This window comes from Microtus oregoni, unplaced genomic scaffold (genome assembly GCF_018167655.1).
Source record: "Microtus oregoni isolate MIOR12 unplaced genomic scaffold, Mior012 000028F_ref0000031, whole genome shotgun sequence".
NCBI classification, from domain to species: Eukaryota; Metazoa; Chordata; class Mammalia; order Rodentia; family Cricetidae; genus Microtus; species Microtus oregoni.
Window position 1 is genome coordinate 16,350,612 of NW_024543087.1, and position 24,024 is coordinate 16,374,635.

General features: G+C 51.6%; 1 protein-coding gene across 1 annotated transcript; it reads right to left on the reverse strand.

Annotated features, from left to right (window-relative positions):
* Nucleotides 1–14,754: 14,754 nt before the first annotated feature.
* Nucleotides 14,755–23,746, reverse strand: CUNH3orf18 (chromosome unknown C3orf18 homolog). Its single transcript, XM_041677307.1, has 5 exons — nt 23,542–23,746; nt 21,678–22,054; nt 18,212–18,237; nt 17,477–17,624; nt 14,755–16,528 (listed from the first exon to the last, which is right to left on the reverse strand). The coding sequence occupies exons 2-5, from the start codon at nt 21,909–21,911 to the stop codon at nt 16,448–16,450; spliced, it is 489 nt and encodes a 162-aa protein (XP_041533241.1). The 5' UTR covers nt 21,912–22,054; nt 23,542–23,746; the 3' UTR covers nt 14,755–16,447.
* Nucleotides 23,747–24,024: the final 278 nt, after the last annotated feature.

Sequence of the window (24,024 nt, forward strand, 5' to 3'; positions counted from 1 at the left end):
TCAACCACACTCGAGGGCAGGCCCTGTGCCCAGAAGTAGTTGGCCAACACAAAATAAACTCAGTGCTATTTTTGTTCACCTTTGGCTTTGTTTTGCTTTTTTTTTTGTCTTTTTCTTTTTTGTTTTATCATTTTTGTGAGTTTTTTATGTTGGTTTTGTTTGTTTTAGAGAGACTACATGAAGCTGGGTGAGTAAGGAGGTGGGAGGACCTGGGGGGAGTTGTTGTAGGAGCGGTGGGCTGCGTTCCCGCCCCGCTCCCACACGGCTAGCTTTATACCCGAAATAACAACACACAAATTGTATTCTTTTAAACACTGCTTGGCCCATTAGCTCTAGCCTCTTACTGGCTAACTCTCACATATTGATTAACCCATTTCTAATCATCTATGTAGCACCAAGAGGTGATGGCTTACCGGAAAGGATCTTAACCTGCGTCCATCTTGGAGAGGAGAGCTGTATCATGTGCTTGACTCAGCTTTCTTTCTCCCAGCATTCTGTTCTGGCTACTTCACCTATCTAAGTTCTGCCCTATCAAGCCAAGCAGTTTTCTTTATTAATTAACCAAATGAAAGCAACTGATAGAGAGAAGACCCACCTACATCAGGGAGTTGGAGGAAAGGATAACAAAATCAAAATATATTGTAGTAATATGGGTGGCAGGGCTGCGTTCCCAGCACCCCGCCCGCCTGCCCGGCTAGCTTATGCCTGAAATAACAACACACAAACTGTATTCATTTAAACACTGCTTGGCCCTTTAGCTCTAGCCCTTACAGGCTAATTCTCACATCCCGATCAACCCATCTCTAATAATCTGTGAGCACCGGTCTTACCGGGAGAGGTTCAGCATGTCTAACCTGGAGGCTTGCTTCATCTCGTGCGTCTGCCCGGGAGAGCGGAGCATGGCATCTCTCTGAGGTGTCTGCTCCCGAGAGGAGAGCTGTGGAGTCTGAGCTCACTTCCTCTTCCTCCCAGCGTTCTGTTCTGTTTACTCCTCCCACCTATCTTCTAACCAATGAGGACCAAGCAGTTTCTTTTTATTTAACCCATGACCTTCCTCCATCAATATATTGTATAAAAAATTTAATCAAAATACTTTTTAAGGGCTGGAGAGATGGCTCAGCGGTTAGGAGCACTGACTGTTCTTCCAGAGGACCTGGGTTCAGTTCCCAGCACCCACATGACAGCTTACAACTGTCTGTAGCGCCAGTTCCAGGGGATCTGATACTTCACACCAATGCACATAAAATAAAGTTAAATAGATTATTTATATATATATATATGTGTGTGTGTGTGTGTGTGTGTGTGTGTGAATATATATTAAAAAGTATAAAATGGCTGGGCAGTGGTGGCATATACCTTTCCTGTCTCAGCACTCAGGAGGCAGAGACAGGAAGATCTCTGTGAGTTCGAGGCCAGTCTGGTTTACAGAGAGAGTTCCAGGACAACCATGGAAGTTACACAGGTCTCAGACAATAACAAAGTAGAAGATGATCTACGAAGACACCAGAGACCAACTGGTTTCCACAAGCATACACACACGGGCACATGCATTTGCATTCATACAGAAACACACCTGAATGAACATGTATAACACACACACACACACATACACACCCCAATTACTATAACACACTGCCATGCTCCGCCTCATGTTTCTCCAAGAAGATTCTCGACCCTTGCTTTTGCTATTCCTAACTCATTCTGGAACCCTCCTATACAAGATCACCTCACGGTCATCCTGGACTAGGTAGTGAGTTTATGGATAGCCTAGGCTACATGCATGAGACGGTATCTCAAAAACAAACAGAAAAAAGAAGAAAGGAAGGAAAAAAGGAAAGAAGAGAAATATGGATGAAGGAGATGAACAAATAGTTCATATCAAAGGAAATCCAAAGACATACCCTTGAAGACACAACTGCCTTCCTCTAAGAGAAGCAGTTAAATAGGCAAATCTTGGAAGCATTCCACGGTGGGGGAAGCAGAAATTAAAGCTGTTTGCTGGGAGGAAATTGTTCAACTTCCCTGAAAGCAATTTCACGATGTCTGTCAAAATTTAAGATGCACAGCCCCCTTGACCCACCACAACCCACTTCTAGGGAATATCCTACAGACGAACTCACACACGTGTGAAATGATGCTCGCTATGCAGTGTTTGGAAGAGTAATTGGAAACAGCGAGCCTGGGGAGCGTGTCTGGGTAAACAGGGAGTGGTTGCATCATGTATATTCTGCAGCTACTAGAATGGGCAAAGGCTGGGGGCCACATGCAGCGACAGAAACACGGGGAGTCCTGAATCTGTAGGATGCTAACCTGTTTTGTTTTGTTTTGTTTGTTTTTAAGAAGACAGCAGGGCCTGGGAAGATAGATGACTTGGTGGGTAAGTGTGCCTGTTGTGCAAGAACGAGGGTCTGAGTTCTGGTCTTCAGCAGTTACATAAACAGCTGGGCTTTCTCTGCACACATCTGCGACCTCTCCTGGGAAGGCTTGCGAGGCTTGCTAGTCACCAGCCCAGCTGGAAAGGTTGACCTCTAGACTCAGTGAAAGACACTGTCTCAGGGGAGTAAGGGAGCACTAGGAGATGCTCAGCATCTTCCTGTGAGTGCAATAGCACACACAAACACACGTGCATACAAGGCACACAACAGCACACACGCATGTGCATACAAGGTACACAACTGCACACACACACGTGCATACAAGACACACAACTGCACACACATGTGCATACAAGACAGGTACACACATAAACAAATAATAAAAAATGACAGCCCAAAGCTCACAGTGTTCTCCATACCTCTCTCCGTTTCCATCCCTACTGTCCTTTTCCAAACAATTTAACTGCATCTGGCTCTACAGCCTGGTGAAGGTAGGAGACAGAGGCTGTATGTATTACCCTGGGCTCCTCCACTTGAGTTTTTTTTTTTTAATTTTTCGAGACAGGGTTTCTTTTCTTTTTTTAAATATTTATTTATTTTGTATACAATATTCTGTCTGTGTGTATGACTGCAGGCCAGAAGAGGGCAATAGATCTCATTCCAGATGGTTGTGAGCCACCATGTGGTTGCTGGGAATTGAACTCAGGACCTTTGGAAGAGCAGGCAATGCTCTTAACCTCTGAGCCATCTCTCCAGCTCCCGAGACAGGGTTTCTCTGTAGCTTTTTGGTTCCTGTCCTGGAACTAGCTCTTGTAGACCAGGCTGGCCTCGAACTCACAGAGATCCACCTGCCTCTGCCTCCTGAGTGCTGGGATTAAAGGCGTGTGCCACCACCGCCCGGCTCCACTTGAGTTTTCTTTTTTTTCTTTTTTTTTTTTTAAATATTTATTTATTTATCATGTATACAATATTCTGTCTGTGTGTATACCTGCCAGCCAGAAGAGGGCACCAGACCTCATTACAGATGGTTGTGAGCCACCATGTGGTTGCTGGGAATTGAACTCAGGACCTTTGGAAGAGCAGGCAATGCTCTTAACCTCTGAGCCATCTCTCCAGCCCTCCACTTGAGTTTTCTAAGCCAGTCAGCAGTCATCTGGTCACACCTCTCTCTCTCTCTCTCTCTCTCTCTCTCTCTCTCTCTCTCTCCTCTTTGTGTGGGTGTATGTTCAAAGCACTGATTCCCCATTGCCCTTTGGATGGAGGTCAGAACTCTGTAAGGCATTAGAGGGTCAATTCCAGTCAGAAGTCCATCCTCTAGACTCCATAACACTGATTGTCAACCTTTCTAATGCTTCAGCCCCTTAATATAGTTCCTCATGTGGTGACCCCAACCACAAAACTATTTTGTTGCTACTTCCTAACTAGTTTTGCTACTGCTATGAATTGTAATGTAAATATCTGATATGCAGGATGTCTGATATGGGATTCCCCAAAGGGGTTGCGACCCACAGGTTGAGAACCACTGGTCTAGCGTCTCAAACCTCTCCCAGGTCTCTGGCCTCTGCTTAGTTCTCTCTGCAACTTTCTACCCACTCCAGGGTACAACCTCAAAGAACCTCTCCATCCTCCTCTGGCTTCTGATCTCCTGCCCTTACAATGTCAGTCACGAGTCTAGTCTCTGCCTCCCACCTGGGCTCGGCCAGGTTACTGAAAGCAGAAAGCCTGCACCCTGACTCCAGTGCCCATGCAGGGCAAAGTGGGCTAAACGGACAGGAGTTGTATGGGGCTCCTCGTCCCTGAGGCCCGGCAGATTGTACCCTGCTGCAGAGGCCAGCTCTGGCCCTTCTAGACTCAGGAAGAAAGTGACCCTGTTTGACTCACTTTGGGAAGCCAGGGGACCCAGGGACTGGCATCTGGCCCGCCAGAGATCAAGGATCTGGTGTCTGGCAGGACCATCCAGTGGCTGAGGCAAGGTGGGGAAAGCATATGTGTACAATCATTAAGATGCCATGTTTTTCAAAATGACTCTACTGCCAATGATGGCGAAACAATATACTAAATATGAGAAATAAATCTTATTACCATGTAATGAGCTGCCTTATTAATGTGTTAAACTTGTAAGAAATACTTAAGTGTTTAATTGGCACCTAATGAGGGTGCCAATTAAGGATCATTATGCATTTCTTTAAAAATCATAATTGGCAGGGGGGCATTTCAATCAATGCCACAGGGCTGGCTCCATAGGGACCCCATCTTGGCAGTACATCTGGTGACTATAAGTGTGGCCCACCATCTGGTGGCTGGCCCCAGAGGAGCTCCCAGCAAGGTCAGGGCCACCTCACCACACAGCAAGACTCACTTTCCCCGCTACTGCCAAGCCCTGGTATTGACCAAAGCTAATCTGAATGGCACCTCTACCATTCTTCCAGGCAGACAGTAGCCTTCAGAGGACTGGGGACCCATTCAGGAGCAGGCTCATAGTTCTTCATCGATCCAAGAGTGGTTGGCTCTTCTGGGATCCTGAAAGAAGTTTCCAGGAGGCTGTAGGGAGGCTAGGCAGGAGATGGCACAAAGTGCTTCAGGAGTAACAAGTCCTCATGCCTGGATACAGGCTGAGAGAGTGCCGAACTATAGTTGGGAGCTCCCTCTGGGCCTCTGGAGGTGGGTGGGACTGGGTCTCTCTCCCTGTGAAATTGCAGTCTGAATGCCCCACCCCCACCCCATAGATGCTTAAGAGCATTCAGAATAGACCTGGATAGACCTGGTCCCCTCCCCCTTCCCAGGAAAGTAGAGCCAAACAGATCTATATTCCAGGCCAGGCTAGCTAAGAAGAGCATATTGAAAAGCCAGAACATGATTAATTACTAAATTAACTGCCAAATTAATCACCCAGGTAATTGCCAGAGAACTGGGAGGAGGGCAGGGAAGGGGCCACTGCCCACCAGGGGAAGGCCTGGCCAGGGGCAGAATGAGGGGTGACCACAGCCCAAGCAGAGGGTGAGGGGGCAACAGCAGTGACCGGATGGTCTAGGATCAAATGGCTGGGGCACAATGAGAGGCTGCGCATGGAGGACCCTGGCGGCCAGACTGGGCTCTTCATGAACTGAAGTCTCTGGGTGAAGATGGTACAAAGGGAGCATGGTGGGGGAGACTGGGAGGCTTAGGGAAGGGGGGGGCAGTAGGTACAGACACACGTGCTCAGAAAACTGGAGGAGAGAGAGTAACTGGCCTCTGGGGCTGGATAGAGCATGGTGTCTGACCTGGGCACTAGGGAGGGAGTGAGTGTCCAAAGACAGAAGCTGTAGCGAAATGCCCTTCTGGACATGTCATCTCAGGATCGAGCAGGGAAGCAGTCCCTGCCATTTGTGTTTCCACGAATCTTAGGAACCTCACCCTTGCCTGTGTAAAATATACCCCCATGGTCTTGTGACCCAAGGCTGCGGCTTGAAGAGGGGTTCCTGTCCTAGAGTTCCCAGGCCAGACCATTCCCGGGCTGGATCCAAGAAGTACAAGGTCAGTTGCGTCTGAAGCAGGGGACTTCCTCGCTTGGCTCTGAGAAACTTGAGGGGAGGTCTGCACGTTTTCTGTTGGTCAGGGGCCACTTTCCTTTTTATAGTGCTGGCTATCAAAGTCAGGGCTGTGTCCGTGGTAGGCAGGCGCTCTACCACTGACGGGTAGCTTCAGTCCCCTTCTCTCATTTTGAGACAGGGTCTTACTCTGTAGCTCAGGTTAGCCTGCCGGAGTCTCCTAAGTGCTGGTAGTGGGAGCCACTCTGAAACTTGAGCCACTTGGGAGAGTCAGAGTGGAAGGCCAGCCTGGAGTGTGACCTAGAACTAAGGGACCCTGTGGCCCCGTGGACTGCAGGACTTTCCAAAGACTGACCATGAATGTGGCTCAGAGGCCTCACCCCTGCAGAAGCCTACGAAAGCCCCAGCATCCCCTGGGCCACTCTTTGGACACCACTCCCAGTTTCAGCCCCATTCCCACTATGCCACCGTTCAACCCAATATTCGGACCTGTACTGTCACCTGGTGGTCACAGAGGGAATACTCCCAACAGTGCCGCTGCCTCCTCTGGCCAGGGGGACTTGATATCATCTAACATTATTCAGACTGGGAAAAATCATCCCTGAGAGGGCAGGAGCTGGAGACACAGGTGTGGTCTCAGAGTAGTGTCCGATAGAGTCATCTCAACCAGCACTAGTCCCAGGAAAGGCAATTTAGAAAGGGAAGCAGAATGGGTGTGTCGCGTGGTGCGGACCCCACACAGCGAAGTGCCCCATGTTTGCAGGGGTTGTGGTGAGATCACTACTGTTAGCGGCCTGCCTCTGAAGAAGTGCATCCCAGTTGAAAGCATACCTCTATAGCTTTATATCATCAAACCTAAGTCAACCCACTGTGAGACCCAGCACAACACACCCTTGCCTATGATCTTCCTGTGACCTCACCTGTGCCTTCCCTCACTTCCTGGTAAGGGATGTCATTGTTCATGGCCTTGTTGCCCTGACTTTCAACAGCTGGGGTTCTTCTAAGGCCAGCCCCATCTGTGCCCGTGAGCACCAGAGCCCAGCAGAGGACCTGGTGTAGAAAAGTTGAGAGTGGCCCAAAAGAACAAATAACTAGCCAAGAAGAAGCGTCAGGTCCAGAGAATATTCCTTCCTTCTTTGTGAATTTTGGCAGTGAGATCCAGGGCTATTTTCCCTGGGGCCAAGTTCAGGTTCTGCTGCGTACTAGGCTCCCCTAGTGTCCAGAGCCTTTGTTTCCTGTAATCTGGCCACACAAAGGATGCTCCCTGGGTTGCCGGGAGATTGGACAGCTCTTTGAGGACCCAGGAGCTTCACACACTTCCACCAGGCTTCAGAGTGTCATTTTATTGATTTATTGTTGAGCTGCTGGTAAATCTCTTAAATCTCTGATAATCTTGTGTTCTTGACTTCCTTTGGTGAATGAGTCTTTCACTGAATGCCAGGCAAAGAAGGTTAGGCCCATTTTGTGGCTCTCTGGGTCCTGCAGTCTAATGGCAAGAGAGTAGGGTTGGCCCTGTGGATCCTGACCAACAGAAGTCTGGATAGCAGCATGGGTGCCAGGGTGAAGTGAGAGGGGCAGCCAGGGTGCGGAGGTAAGGAGTGAGTGTTCTCCTTGGCGACAGTGCATGACCAGGGTTTCTGGATAGAGGAGGGGAGAGGAAATGGGGGGAGGAGGGGACAAGAGGAGAAGAGGTGAGAAGACGGGAGGGGACAGGAGAGGGGTCAAAGAATGGGGTCAGAGGACAGCTCTTAGGCTCTCCATTAGTACTTGGCTGAGGCCGTCAGTGCATAGAGTTGCCAGCAGGTGGCATCATAGTTGCTTTGAGAGGCTGCAAGGCCGATTGGGATGGAGTGTGGCTGGCGACCTGTCAGGCTCCAGAAACACCCCAACCCCACCCCCTTTTAGACCTTATCTGAAGCTCTGGTCTGGAAGTGTGTAGACGGCCCTAGCCCAGCTGAAAGCCTGATGCTCCCAGTCTGTGACCCTAGACCTCCTATGCTATGTAGGTGGCCCCCTGGCTGCTGGAGGGGCCAATCATGCAGAATCGCGACAATTAAGGGTGTCTGAGAGCACCACACCCTTCGCTGTGCCTGGATCAGGTAGCCTGGAGCCAGACTTGGCACCTGAAGCCACTGCCAATGCCTACTCGGTGCACTTGAGTTGAGGGGTGCGGTGGATATGTACGGGTTTCCCCACTGTAGAGACCGTAGGTGAGGGGCCTCCTCTGAGCCAACTTTTCCAGGTGTAAGTTCTGCCTCTCCATTCAGACTGCTGCTCAGTACCTTTTCATTCTCCTCCGGACAAAGGGGAGTGGGCTATCTCTTTGATGGGGTCTCCATAAGCAAGTCAGTCTGCAGAAAATATACTGGGTGGGGGGTGGGGGGGCTGAGAAATCAGTAGCCTTTCTGGGTATTAGCTCGGCAAAGAGCCAGGCATGTTCTCTCAAGCTATCCCCCTGCGGTTCTGCTTCCTGGCCATAGGATCCTGAACTGGTCCCCATGGCTCTCTGAACACGCCTGCGCTTTCTCTGACAAAGGCCCTGGAGGGGGATGGCTTGCAGCAGGTACTATGTAGCCCACAGGAGGCTGTTACTTTCAGGATCTATGTCTGGCAGTTTCTTCTTCCGCCTCCTTCCCCTCCTCATTATTGTCCTCTTCCTATGATGTAGCCAGACTGGGTCTCAAACTCACAATCCTACTGTCTTGACCTCTAGAAGGCTGGGACTGCCAATAGACACCGCCATGTTCAGCTTTGCTCTGCCCTGTTTTAGGCAAAATAGAGAACCCATTGGCTGGGTCAAAGGGCAGGCGAGTGGAAGAGAAAGGGTGACTGCCCTGAGGGGTCAGGAAGAGCCCCCAGGTGGAGGGTGGCCAGGGGAAGTGCCTATGAGGGTGAGCTGCACCAGGATTGGGTCTTCTGGCCTCCTCTGACAGTGGCCCCAGTTCACAAGGCAGCTCTCCGTGAGCTGTCACATCCAGCAGGAACATGTCTGCGGCAGGAGTGTGTTCCAGGTCCCATTCCTGCCAGTGCCGGCAGCTGGACTCCAGTCCTTCACCCAACCTCCAGCCTCTGGCTAAGCAATGCAGGCAGCTGGACTCCAGGCCTTCATGCAACCTCCAGTCTCTCTGGCTAAGCAATGCAGGCAGCTGGACTCCAGGCCTTCACCCAACCTCCAGCCTCTGGCTAAGTATGTCTTCTGCCATCTGACCAGATGGGTGCCTGGGTGCCAGGCAAGCAGGTTTCCTTCTGCGCCTACCTGCCATCTGTCCTGTTCTAGGCTCATAGGTACCAGGCCTCTAAGATGACTTTATCCAAGTCCTCCCTCTAGCACTCCTCATGAGGGATAAACCCTCAACTCCTGCTTTAGACCCAAAGGGCTCCAAGACCTGGGAAAAAGCTTTAGTTTATTTGAGTAGAGAAGCTCATCCCCAGGCTATGGATGACCTATTGTACTGGGCTTCCAACTGACTCAGAGCTAGGAAGACTGCATGGTCAATACAAGGAAATCTGCCCAGAGTGTGGCATCTCCTGGATGCACGGTGCTTGCTGGGAGAGAGAGTGCTAACTTCCACAAGATTTCTTGGGGGAAGTCATAGGTGAGTCATAGCCACAGCCACAGCCACAGCCATGTCCTGGACAGCTGAAGGAGAAAGTGGTTGGGCATGGCCCTGTGCCTCCTCCAAGTAGCCTTCCCTGACTAAAACTTTGGGGCCTGGGAGCAGCTCTGGTCAGTACCTCTAACTCAGCAAAGTCGGTCCTGGAAGTCAGGAAGCCCCTCACATGTTAGCCACATTCAAAGTGCTTGCTTAGTCCTGTGTACTTTGTGAGGTCTGAGGGGCCCGGGGAAGAAAGGAAGCCACATGTCAAACACTCCTGTGTCAGAGTCTGAGAGCCCCCACCCACGCCACCCCATTGCGCTATAAACATGTGAGCTGCAGAGGTGTTTGTAGGAGCATCCAGCTGGACTGAGGGAAACAGGGAGGAGCGTGAGTTCTCTCGCCAAGTGGAATCCAGCCCAAACTGTGACTTCTGCCAAAACTTCCGTCCCTGGGGACTGGCCTGGATTCCATCTGGGACAGGCGAGTGGGGTGGTGAGAGAGATGGCCGGGGTGAGGTGAGGTCAGACCTGGACTCCCAGAGGGATCTTCAGGCCTGCCAGTCACCTGATGGAGCAGGGCACCAATGGGCCTAGTGACCAGGCGAAACGGAAGAGGCAGTGGGTACTTGGCCCAGGGATCCTCCCGTCTTGCTCTGGACCAGGCCAAGCCTCTGATGGGGAGGTCTAGACTGAAGATCATGTGGCAATGTGTCCGGGAGCCTCAGGAAGCCCTCTCCCAGAAACAGAGGGCCTGGTACCCATTCTCCTCAGGGGATGTTCCAGGAGGCAAGAGAGAGTCTCAGTTCTCTCCAAGCTCACCCCACCCACCTGGCAGATTCTCAGCCTCTTCCTAACCCTCCACACTCAAGAACTGGCCTATTTATGTTTCTGACCACTTTGGGCAATGTTTGCTGCTGTCGTCTTCTAGGCCACTGTGAAGATCCATGTCACTCCTGTGTCGGCTACCAGCAACTATTACTCAGAACATTCTCTGTGAGTGGAGCCCGGACTCCAGAGACCAGTGAGAAATTTAACAGGGCTCTTGTGCTCACTTTGACTTCAGCTGTGTCCCAGCCCTCCTCCTCCTGCCCTTCTAACTCCCTACACATTCTAGAACCCTCACACTATGGGGGACACTTGGAAGGAGGCCCTCCTGTGATCGATTCTGCTTCCAAGCTGCCTGGGGCTTTCCTCTAACTGAGGACTGTGCTGTGCTGGCTAGTTTTATGTCAACTCGACACAAGCTAAAGTCATTTTGAAGAAAGAGCCTCAACTGAGAAAACCCCTCCCCATCACACACACACACACACACACACACACACACACACACACACACACACACCCTAATTGGCCTGTGGACAAACCTGTGGTGTATTTTCTTGATTAATGATTGATGTGGGAGGACCCAGCTCACTGTGGGTGGTGCCACTCCTGGGCAGGTGGACTAGGGGTGTACAAGAAAGCAAGTTGAGCAAGCCATGAGGAGCAGTCAGTGGGCAGCGCCCTCCCCCCCAAGGCCTGTGTACCAGCTGCTACCTCGAGGCTCCTGCCCTGACTTCCCTCAGTGATGGATGACAACTTGGAACTGTAAACTGATGTCCTCACCAAGTTGTTTACGTCCCGGTGTTTTATCATAGCAATAGAATCCTAAGGCACTAGCCCAGGCTGTGACCTACTGATCGGAGATAGGATCCCTGGCCTCAGAGAAAGGCTACCTCTCTCCATCACCCCCCACCCTGCCTGCAGGTTCCAGCACTTCTCCACTAGGTACAGAAACCCTGACTCTGAGGGACCTCACAGTGTTCCAGCCTTCTTCTTGTCCATCATACAGGGATCTCAGGCCTGTCGATCAAGTTCACCTTCGCAGATGAACTGTGAGAATTGGGAAGTGTCCTGCAAACTGGGATTCTCAGAGAGGTGGACTTTCTAACACACACACCCCTGTACCAGGGCAGGGGCAAGAGAAGGAAACAGCCTTCACGTCTCAGCACTCGGCTCCTCTACCTCCTTGGCAGTCCCTCTCTTGAATGAAGGCTCTATCACTGGGCTTTGCTCTGGGATTCTTGAAAAAAATAATAATAAAAAGGATTCATTTGTATTTTGTAAAATTATCTGTATGCATGAGTGCAGGTGCCTATGGAGGCCCGAATAGGGGGCCTCTGAAGCTAGAGTCACAGGGGGTGTGATCCATCTGACATGGATTTGGGAGCTGGAGTCACAGGGGATGTGATCCATTTGACATGGATGCTGGGAGCTGGAGTCACAGGGGATGTGATCCCTCTGACATGGATGCTGGGAGCTGGAGTCACAGGGGGTGTGATCCCTCTGACATGGATGCTGGGAGCTGGAGTCACAGGGGGTGTGATCCATCTGACATGGATGCTGGGAGCTGGAGTCACAGGGGGTGTGATCCCTCTGACATGGATGCTGGGAGCTGGAGTCACAGGGGATGTGATCCATCTGACATGGATGCTGGGAGCTGGAGTCACAGGGGGTGTGATCCATCTGACATGGATGCTGGGAGCTGGAGTCACAGGGGATGTGATCCATCTGACATGGATGCTGGGAGCTGGAGTCACAGGGGGTGTGATCCATCTGACATGGATGCTGGGAGCTGGAGTCACAGGGGGTGTGATCCATCTGACATGGATGCGGGAGCTGGAGTCACAGGGGGTGTGATCCATCTGACATGGATGCGGGAGCTGGAGTCACAGGGTGTGTGATCGATCTGACATGGATGCTGGGAGCTGGAGTCACAGGGGGTGTGATCCATCTGACATGAATGTTGGGAGCAGAACTGAGGTCTTCTGCAACAGCAGTACATGCTGTAACCACTGATCAGTCTCTCCAGTCCTTTTCTGAGATTCTTATCCTTACTCTGCATGCTTGCTTGCTTCAGCTAGCTTTCTTGGGGCCTTAGGGTGGGGGTGATCAGGATGTCCCTAAGGAGTCCTGTCCCCTACCCTGATCTACCTCTGCAGGACCCAAGCTGAGAAGTAAGAGCCAGTGACCACTGCCAACTAACTCTGAAGGTGAAGTGAGGTGGCATGCAACGGGTAAACCTCGTCCCAGGTGGGATGGCACGTGTCCTAATCCTACTTGGTGACACCTAAGGAACCCCTGCTCTTCCCCATCCTCTTCCTCTCCCTGAACCTGGTGCTCACAGATTTCATGTTTGTTTCTCAGTATGGCCTTTCAAGAGTGTTCTCTGGGAAGCCACAGCTGTCCCACCTGCAGTTGTCCCCATGTCCTAAGCCCTTGGAGGCCAGGATGCCCTGGGATTTCCCTCAGACATTCTTAGACAAGCCCCACCCTAACACACACACTGAGGCCTACCAAAGGGGTACAGCTTCACGGGACAGCGTAGGGATGTCTGAGCCTCAGAACACTCCAGGCATTCCCTGACCTAACCTTCTGCCTTTCTTTATGTTTAGCTGTAAATATAAAGACATGGGCACACAGGGCACTCATAACACTGCTCATCTTTTTTTTTTCTCTTCTACTTGGCATCCTTCTCTTCCGTGTAGAACAAAGTACAGTGTGGGTTGGCTCACTGATGGGCTGGAGGGAATGTTTCTAAGAGTCTTCAGGAAGGTCGGAGCACTCCAGGAGTTTCTGAGCTCTCTCCGACAGGAGCTTCCCTTTACATTCTGAAGGCATCCCCACTGTCTGCCTGCAGCCAAGCAATGGGATTACTCTATTCACTTCAGCTCCAAGGTGACACTTCACTGTATTAAATAAGAGACAGCCTCCTTTGAAGGTGCCCATCCACATCTACCCTGACACTGCCCGCTGCCAGCCACCGCGGCTTCTGACCTGAAGCCCTGGCTGCTATTCATAAAGAGAGATTTCATGTATGGGAGAGAGAGAGAGAGAGAGAGAGAGAGAGAGAGAGAGAGAGGCAGTGAGAGGCAGAGAGACATACAGAGAGTCTGATTGATTATAGGGAGGGGGAGGACCTTCCTCAGAGGGGCCCAATTGCCAATTTTAGAAGCAGCAATGGTGGGCAATACTGCCTTACCCCATTCACCACCGAGAGTGGCAAGGAGAGTCTCCTTAGGCAACCAAGCCTAAGTCCTCAAGGAGAACACATCCACCAGACCCTTTCACCTCAATGTTTATCAACCCTACACTCTGTGAGAGATACGGGAATTTGGATTTCTTCTGAGAGTAGAAGATCTAGAAAACAGAGCAAGGTGAGTAGAAGGGACAATTTACTGCAAGGGTACACTCTATAAATAGGCGGCCTGCCACTCACAGAAAGCAGCCTGTGTCCATTTCTTAGCCAGGCCCACCCTTCAGGAAAGGGGCCTGGTCATGAGGCAGAAGGAAAGGGCACAGGGGTTCTCCTACTTCCGTCAGCATCCCTGGTCCCTGGGTGTCACCCTTATTTCTTCAGGATACCAAGGGCTCTGCAGCACCCCAACCCCTGAACCAAAGGTTGACTAATAATGTGGGAATACACAGCCCGCTTGCTCATCCCACGCCTGGCCAGTCTTCTGCGGGGAGGCTTTCCTAACAGCCAATCTATCACTGACAGGTTCATCCGTAACTCATGTGTGTGACCCATGAAGTACACGGTTCTCAGCCTTGCTGAAGCTCTATCCCACGACCCACCGCCCCCACTTCAGCCCAGCCCTCATCAGGGAACTTGGAGGCTAACTCCCTCCATATTTCCATCATGCTAGTCTGAACATTAGCTCTCTTAAGGGGCTTTCAGCATTATCACTGGGGCATTCCTGGCAAATTGGTCACCACAGTGTCTTTTTCCTCTATATCTCTGTTAGCCTCGCAGGTGGGTCCCATACATAAAGCCTGGTCGACTCCCATCCCATGCTAAATATCCTTTACTTTGTGTTCTATAGAAAACCATTTTACTTTTGTATTTCAAGCCTAAGTCCTGCGGATCCTGAGACACCATATGGCACTCCACAATCTTTGGAGATCAAGCCCTCTTCCGGACCTGATCTCACAGGATTCTGTCCTCTTGACCTCTCCACAACTGCAGGCCTTGTCACCCCATCTCCCAGTTGAAGCATGAGGCCCCAGAGCAACCTTGGACTCCAGGCCAAAGGATTTCCATGGACAGATCAAGAAAAACAGCTGGGCTGCCTGCCACCTCATAGCTGGGATCCAAGTGACTGTCCCCAGGCCTCCCACAGAGCCTCACCTCACCCATTGTGTCCCCTCCTGGGGTTTTGCACCCCAAGTGTCAAAGACTCCATTCTCTTTGTGTAAACATCTTAATTACATCTTTAATGCTCTCCTGTGGGAGATGCTGCGAGTTAAATTACAGCGTTGTGCATCCTAAATTACTCAGAGCCCTCCAGTTGCTCAAGCGCTAACGTATTTATAGCATCTCCGGGCAGGGATAAAACCAGAGCCGGCCCCATGGGATCCTCCTAGCCTCTCACCTCCTGACATGTGGGATCAGCCCAACAGCATGTGCCACCCCCGCATCCCCTCTAGCCAGCAGAGGACAGCCATGGTGACGAAGCTGGGGACACGCCTCTGTACATGCTCACGTGTGAGTCCCAGTGGAGAAAACTACCCCCCATCTTTGTGATTACTCTGCCCAGATGCCCCTGGTGTCAGCCTCCCGCGTCCAAGACTAGAGTAAGATCAATGGCAGAAACCCCCTCCACGGTCCATGACACTGAGTGGCCCTTCCTGAACAGAGAGCGGAAGGGCAAAACTAAAACCAGACTCGCTTTCTTAGGTCTTTTCCTCAAAGAACACTCCCCTCTAGGCAACCGTAACTTTCCCTACTAGTCTGACCTGTGACTGCCCTTAGACCAAAGGCCTCTCCCAGAACCCCATATTGGAAGGGGAGCCATTTCCAGGAGCAGCTCAGCCCAGCTTTTGGAGCCCACTGAAGAAACACAGTGGACAGAGGAACCCAGCCCTCTTTCCCTCTTCCATGCAGCCCTGAGCACTGAAGGAGAGGAAGCAGCCTATGGTGATGCTCCACTCCATACCACGGGGTGGGAGTCAGCTTGCAAAGTGGAGCTGATGCGGAGGGCCTCCGTCTTACTCTTATTCTGGAACAGGTACATGTCTGTGTACAGCCCACTCATGTACATGCGTAAAACCTTTCTCCACATCTGGGGAGTTGCATCTTTCCATACCCAGGCTCCCAATCTCATCTCTCTCAGCTGCCTTGGCTGCCAGTGATACGTGGCTGAGAGACTTCGTGCTCATCCACTTACCAAAATATCCAATACCCTAACTATGGACAGCCCCTGGGTTTCTGCAGCCCTTTCTACTGGGCATTTCCAGCTCTGAACCTGGGTCTCCTGGGCCTATAAATGGTGCTGCCTTAGCTGGATGTGGTGGGGTACTCCTTTCATCCCAGCACTCAGGAAGCAGAGGCAGGTAGATCTCTGATTTGGAGACCAGACTTGTCTACACAGCAAGTTCCAAGCCAGCCAAGACTCTGTCTCAAAAAACAAACAACCAAACAACCTTCCCCAAAAGGTGCTGCCCTGCCCTGTCCCTATCATTTGGGGATTAGCCTCTCTCTACCCTAGAGGAGGCTCCAGAATAAAAAAAGAAAGAAAAAGGCAATCCTAGAGAGGGAGAACGTGTCTCTTCTCCCTTGCCCTTCAGGCTTGTGTCCTTCCTCCCCATCAGAGAAGCAGACCTTGATGCGAGGTTTATGTACAGGAGACCAGGAAGCCATCAGCGGCTCTTAGCCTTCCTGCATGAGGGCTGCCTTCCGTACCAGGGCCATCGGTTCAGGAGAAGTCAGTGGCCAGATGGCTAGCCTGGTCAGAGAGTCAGTGGATGGGGCCTCAGCACAGCTGGGGTCTCTTGCAGCCCTTTCCTGTCTTGTGGTGGTGATGGCGCAGGTCCTGAGAATAGGTCTCGACAGCCAGGAAGTGGGCAGCGCTGCTGGCACTGTGGCAGGTGTCTTTGTCAGAGGTCCAGGCCTGTTCTCAGGCCACTCACGCGTGGATGGCATTGGCTACATCAGTAAACACCAGCCTGCTAGGCCTCTGCAGTGGGCCTTGGGAAGAGAGAGTGCCCTGCAGGGAGACAGGCAGGGGCATCAAATCCTTGACCAAAGCCAGTCTCTGGTCCAGTCGCTTCCACCCTCACTTCCTGGTGCCTGCTTTTGCCTGGTATCAGCTACGCCTTCTGCCTAGAATGCCCTTCTGCCAAGTTCAGTCTAGAAATGTGACCTGGCTCCGACGGCTCCTCCCTCCCAAGCCATTCCCAGCTTGCCCCGGACCTTGGCAGCAATTACTATGGGCTTAGTATTGAATTAATTCAGCGTGTGTTCTTTCTGCCAGCAGGAAGATCTCACCTCTGGCCTTCTCACCCTCCATCAAGGACAGCCCCTCCCCCCACCAGCCCTTCATGGTCCTCGAGCTTTGAGGATTGGGAAAGTGGTGGCAAGTGGCCAGGTTACCTGATGACTCTGAGAAGATAAGGGCACGGTTGAGGAGTGTTTGGCTTGGGTCTCCACAGCCCCGGACTGGCAGGCATTAGGATTCACCAGCCTACTCAGAGCTGTCTCTGCTGAAGAGTCTGAGCCCACTCACCACTCATGCAGGTCCACGGATCCTCATGGACTAGAAAAGTCTAAGATTCCTTGCCCCTCTCAGTCTTGCCTTTAGTTCTTGTTTGTTTTCTGCTTTCCCAGGTAGTACATGAGGGTTCATAGGGCAAGAATTTGGATGTCCATACGTCCATAAGAAAACTAGGCTCAGGGATCCCAGCTGGGCCTCCAAGATCTACAGGCTGTCAGAGCTCAGCTAGGCAGAGCCCACAAAGCCTGGCTTTGCATGGTGAGTCCATGAGGGCCAGAGAACAATTCCAGCACTTTCTAAAAATATCTGAGGAGACCCACATACACAAAGCTGCCACCTCACCACCTGGCAGGGGCTGGTAAATGCATGGGAAGGATGGAGGGTGGGTTGTAGGAGACAGGACAGCTCCAGGGGTGGGTGGGGAAACTGGCCAGTGCCTACCTTGCCCTGTGTGGCCTGCAGGGAGGCAGCGGCCTGCATGGAGGCTGCATCTCGCCCATGTTCCAGGAGCTCCTGCTCCAGTTCGTCTTGCTCCTCCGTGGGGTCAAAGTTGTACATAGGCATGAGCTGGTGGCGTAGCTTCTCCAGCCTTGGGGGAGGACAGAGGCTGTTTGAGGGTAGGACAGAGCCTTCCTCCCTCAGTCCTGGTGGCCAAGAGAGCCACACACCAAGTTTAAGGTACCCTAAATCTTCCCTCAGGATTCACTGATAGACATCTTTGAATCTGAAGTATCAAGCTGACTCTCAGATGGACAGCCTTAGCATGAACAACTAGTCATCCCAGGTTCTGGCTGTAGGATCTATAGGGACTGCCTGGGCCAGGAATCTACTGCAATCCCAGTCTCTATGGACTGAAGTTGATGAAGGAGCTGATGGCAGCCAACATAAGCCGTCAGGGCAAAAGTAGCTGGATATTGATGACCCCCTACTCTTCTTTCCTTTCCCCACAACTCGATTCCAGGGTTACACCTGTTTTCTTAGAATCATATGCCTGCCTGAGTGTGAAAGCGGCCACCCCCAATCATGAGTGGGCTGAAGAGGCCTTGATCTCCACCCCCACACCCAGGGACAGGAGACTTAGTGCTGGGCCTCTTTCTCCTTTCCCACTCAGATCCCCTGGACACTAGCCCAGCCCTTCCTGTAGGCTAAAGCTTCAGGAACCATCTAGGGAATTACCTCTTCTTCTTCCTGATGTATAAAACCTGCAAGAGAAGGAACAGCGTCAGATAGTGAGAAATGGAGATCCCCACCGACCCAGTATGTCCTCATGATGGGAGAGCTGAAGAGGATAAAAAGTGGAACACTTAGGCTGGGTGGTGGTGGCGCAGGCCTTTAATCCCAGCACTCGGGAGGCAGAGGCAGGTGGATCTCTGTGAGTTAGAGACCAGCCTGGTCTACAAGAACTAGTTCCAGGACAGGCTCCAAAGCCACAGAGAAACCTTGTCTCGAAAAAAAAAAGTGGAACACTTGTGAGTCCCCATCCCATTCAGACATGTATATCTTCCATGTATGCTTCATATTTGCCCCACCCCCTGCCTCAATAAGGTCTTGCTATGTAGCCCAGGCTTGCCTGGAATTCCCTATGTAGTCTAGGCCAGCCTTGGACTCTCCATCCTTCTGATTCAGTCTCTGAGAGCTAGAATTGCAGGCCTGCACACCCACACCCGGCTCCTTTGATATCTTCAGATGCCAACTGATCCCAGACTGAGTCTGCAGATTTGGAGATGGGGACCAGGCATAGAAAAACTAGTTAGGCCTGTCTGGAATTGACTGCTTCCAGCTCTCCAAATCCTGACTGACCTCCCACTCAGCATCTGCCTGGGACTCCTCAGTGCTGAAGGAGAAAGGGAGGACTCGGTGTGTCCCTTCCCCTCAATTCCCACTGAAGCCACCTCTAAGTAAAACACAGGACAGATCGATCACAGCCCGGCTGCAGAGCAGTAGCTCCAGGCAATGCTCGGCACAGCTGAGCCTTGGAACTCAGCTGTGCAGATCAGAACTCTGAAGCTAAGGGATCCTAAAGAAGTCCCTGGGTCCCTCCCTCCCTTGTCCAGACACAAGAGTTGACAACCAGATACTAACTAGAATTTACCAGCAGGAGTGGGAAATCTTGGTTCCAAGCACCAAAGAGAGAGAAGAAGGTGGGGATGTTTGGGAGACCATGCCTGGGTAGGGACTCTGAGGCCCCCTGACACCATCTGCTCTTCTCCAAACCGACAAGTTTCGAATATTAAGAATATAACAGCCAGGTATCGTCATGAATACCTTTGATGCCAGCACTTAGGAAGCAGAGGCAGCATCTCTATGAGTTCAAGGCCTAGTGCTACATAGTGAGATCTTCCGTCAGAAAAACAAAAACAAAAACAAAAAAAAAAAACCAAATCAACAAAAAGAATATGACAGCTTCTGCTTCAGGAAAACCACATCTTCGAGTTTGTCCTAAGCCCCTGTGGCTCGCACAATCTTTGTAATCAACTCAATAGCTTGAATCTGTTTAATTCTCAATCTGGCTGAGAGCTTTCTCATCTGATCTCAAGTGGAAAAAAGCTAAAATGTTCCTTGCTCATCCACCTGCTCCAGGGAGTGACTCTTCGCTGTCCTATGGGTAGATGGAAGAGAAACTCGGGTCTAAGTCTCCCCAGCCCCCTTCCACCCTGAGCTCCAGCCACAGGACCCTGGTCTTGCTCCTTGACCTCGTAACTTTTGATCCAAATCTGCCCCCTCTTCTGTGGTCCGTGACTCAGGAGACGGAAACTCCATCCAGCTTGCAGGCCTTTGCCCTGCGGGCCCTCCGCCCCACCTGAGGACAGCTTCCTCTTCCTTTCCCAATCTCACTGCCTCTGACTGTCTGCCCAGCTGCACGTCTCCCAGGGATCTGCTGGGAGTTCTGCGTCTGCCTGCACACGCTCTTTTCATACTCCCCTTGCAAGGCATGAGGCTGGCACTGACTCTTCCATGCATTCATGGAATGGCTCAAGACTGGCACAAGGGGAAGGAAGAGGCATGGGAGACATTTCTAGAAGTCTTCCCCAGTGTGCCTTGGAGCTCTTCCCTGCCCTCCACTGTCTTTGTCTTACCACCTTCTTCCCCTCTACCTTTGGTGGGAAGATCGTCCACTCTGGCTTGAACATCCCTTGGGGACAAAGAGAAAGGCAGCCTTATCAAATTCCCATGTCAAAATCTTCCATTTAGAACAGAGACAGACTCTAAGCCATTTGCCCCTGAGGTTAGGGTATCTCAGGCTGTTTTAACTACCACAGGTGTCAAGGGGCAGCACTGCCATTCTTCCTCATTCCTACCCCAGGAAAGCTCTCCTTCCTGGCCTCCCTCTGCGTGTGATGCATCCTGCCCTATTGCTGGGCAACAGTTGTTTCCTGGCATCCACCTGAAGCCTGCAGGGCCCATATGGCAACCCTAGTTTAACCCTAGCTCTAGTCAGGTCTTGGATGACTAGCCTTGCCTTTTTTTTTTTTCTTCGAGACAGGGTTTCTCCGTAGCTTTTGGTTCCTGCCTGGAACTAGCTCTTGTAGACCAGGCTGGCCTCGAACTCACAGAGATCCGCCTGCCTCTGCCTCCCGAGTGCTGGGATTAAATAGCCTTGCCTTTTGTGTGTGTGAGATTGTGGGTTGTGTGTGTGTGAATGTGTGCGTGTGTGCATTGTTTATCTGTTTTAATCCCACTGCTGAAGACTGAACCTAGGACTTTGCACCTGCTAAACATGCTATACACTTGACTAACTGATCTACATCCCTGTGGCCCTGTCCAGCCCTGTAGTTATATCCACATGTTCCTGGGCTGGCCACCCATTGCCTGTAAAGAACAATGGGCAGAATGTCATTATTACTAGGCCTTCTAGGGGACTCCAGGTGTACCCCACTTTCCCTTGTCTTAACTTGTACAATCGCTAGTGACCCTTCAGTGACATTCTTTGTGTCTGTCACTGTTGAAGGATACTTACAGTGTTCTTCTAGCTCACCTCTGTTCTGATGGCTACCTGCCATGGCCCTTCCTGTGACAATGAGGTCAGGCTCCTACCTGGAGTCAGAACTCGAATGTTTCTTCCCAGCTGTCTACGACCACCTAGCCTACATAAAACACCTTGCCTATTAACCCATTCTTCATAAGAAACACAAGTCAGGTCCTCTCTTGTCGCTTGTGGCTCTGTGTGTCCCAAGGGTAAAGGAAGATAGTCAGTAAATAATTGCCAAACGAATACATAAAAGAACTGCTAACATCCCTCCCAGACTCTGTTACCCACAAAATAGCTCAACCACCTTCTGGTCTCTACTGCTATTGAAACTCCCACACTCCTTTGCTTCACTGCCCTGCTTGTTGCTCACAGAAACTCCTATCTGCTTCAAAATCTGCCTACCAAGACCAGGTGTCTTTACTCCTCCCCAGTCTCAATCTTATATGTCCCAGCTCAAAACACCATGTATTATTCAGACTTGTTTCTGGCTCTTCCAATTAGAATTGCTTATCTGGGCCCCAGTAAATAAATCTTGGGAGTAGGTGGGAGGGAATTGCATTATCATTAATGGACCATTGTCTTCAAATTAGGGTGTCTGTAAGTCTAAACACTAATCACCCTCTCCCAAAGGACCACCTCTGGGCCTTCTCCAGCTCATGCCCCAGCTCTCACCATGGCCACAGCCAGGCCAATCACTGTGATGATCCCAAAAGACAGAAGCATGGTACCCACACCAGCTGCACCACCTGCCATATCAGGGATTCTGGTGCCATTGAAGCTTGTGGTTTCTGGGCTGAGGGTGTTAGTCTCTGTGGTAGACCCTTCAGTGGCAGGTTCCAAGTCAGGCTCTGTGGTGGGTGGGTGGCTGCTGAACCAGTTCTGAGTAGCTGGGACCCTGGAATTCATGCTGATGCTGGGAGCCTGCCAGTGCTTAGTCAACCTGCCCACTGACTTCTGACGTGAGGGGTGTCCAAGGCTGTAGCTCCCACCAACGTGATGACCACCAGCACAGCCAAATCCTTAGCAGGAGACCCCTGCCTTCTTGGGCTCTAGAAAGGCAAGAATAAAAGCAGGAGTTACAACAGGGGCATGGCCAGAGATAAATCCCTCTAGAATCTGGAGGCACTGAGGAAGTAAAGGTTTCAAGATGGAAGTAAGTCAAGTTTAGGGAGTATTAGGATAGAGGCTTTGCCCATGGCTCCTATATGGATGCAGGGACATGAAAACAAGATTATATTGATCATACATGGAAGATGGGAGAAGAGGCAGAAGGCTTGAAAGGAAAAGTCCACCCTTGCACAAATATCTCTGCACTCTTTATTTCTCCTCTTCCTACCTCCTCACTCCCTACACTCCATACACCTCTCATCCTGCTTGGGAAAAAACCTGCAGCCTTTACCTTGCTTGAAGGGAAACACTTGCCTAAGATTCAGAAAGACCTGATTTTGAATCCTGGGCTCACAGGATAACCCCAGGCTAGTCCCCACTTTTCTCTGTGTCTAGCCCCCCCCCCCCCCCCCCGGATTGGAAATGGTAAGAGCAATCCCATGCTGTGGTAGGGCTAGTTAGAATGAACAAGTCCTTCAGGGGGGACGTTCCCAGTAGGGAGAGAACTTAGCTGAGCACAAGGCCTGTCCACACAAATCTCCATCAGTACTACCCACAAGCCAGGAGGAGGAGGGCACAGGAGTCACTGGACCTGTGTGACCCAGGCTGTGGTTGGGGCTGAGGTGGAGCTGGTGCTGAGACACCAAGAGGCAGGAAGGACAGACTGAGCTAGGTCCTCTGGCAGGGGGGCAGTTGGCAGGCGTGGCCACTGGACCGACCCCTGTCATTCCTAGAAGTAAGGCAAGGAGTTACATCTGCAAAGGCAGTAAGGGAATACCCACTTTGAACCGCCTTCTCCTGTTTCTCTCCTATTTTGGAACCAGAGAGTGGGAGATCACTGAGCCCCGTGGGTCTTAGGTAAAGCAGGGTGGGAAGGAGTCCTAGTAGTGGTGCAGAGGGGCAGACCTCGAAAAAGAAAGGATCCTTAGCTTATGGCTACATACATGTTTCTCTGGGTGGCTCATAGGCGTGCATGGGATACCTCCTCTTGCAGGTACAAGATTATGTGTGAAAGTGAGCACATACCCATCATGGTCCCCTAGGGAGGAGCAAAACTGGCAGAAGGTCATGCATGGAGTAGACTTATTTATTCCTTTCTGACCTCTCCAGCTTGGCTCAACAAGAAGTCTCAGGTTCACTTCTGAGCTCTGCCACTGATCCCAGCCATGACCTTGGATCAGACCCTTAACTTGCTTCGAGTCTCGGTTTATTATGAGCCAAAGGGAGAGAAGGCATCCTGCTGACTATTTTCTTGGCAAAAGGTGAAGGAAGAACATTGGGGTGAAAGTGGTGGGCACCGCGACCTCCAAGAAGCTGCATGCCATTCTCCATCAGGTCTCTCAGTCCTCCCTGCCTCAGTCCCCACGCCCGCCTCCACGACCCTGATTCCTCCATTCTTGCTCAGAAGCAGCCGAGCTCAGGCACTTACTTAATCCTCTCCGGGACGAGGAGCTCAGTCTGAGAAGCTAAGGGTGGTAGCGACCGGCAGGCGGGCGGGAGGCGTGGGCGGGGGGAACACCCAGGCCCGGGCTTTGGAGGCGACAGGTCCGACCCAAGGTCCGCCTTCCCTGAACGCAGGCGTCAGCTAGTATTAGCCTGCGCCGGCTGACAGCCTGAGCTGGGGTGGGCTGGGTCCGGACCCTGGAGGGGGTGGGGTTAGGATGAGCAGCCTCGGGGGATCCCCAGGAGCCGGAGAGCCTTGCCTCCCGCCCCCTCCGCGCCTCCTGGCTCTGATAGGTTGACAGGCCTAAAACCCGACCAGCATTGGCCTACTCGCCTGTCGTTCGGATATAGCTCCGCCCCCAGCGGGAGCTGGGGCTGAAATCCGACAGTGAGAAGAGATTCTCGGAGACTACCTCTGACCCTGGTGACCTGCCGGAAGTTGGGCAGTGGACCGTAGGTGGCCAGATCC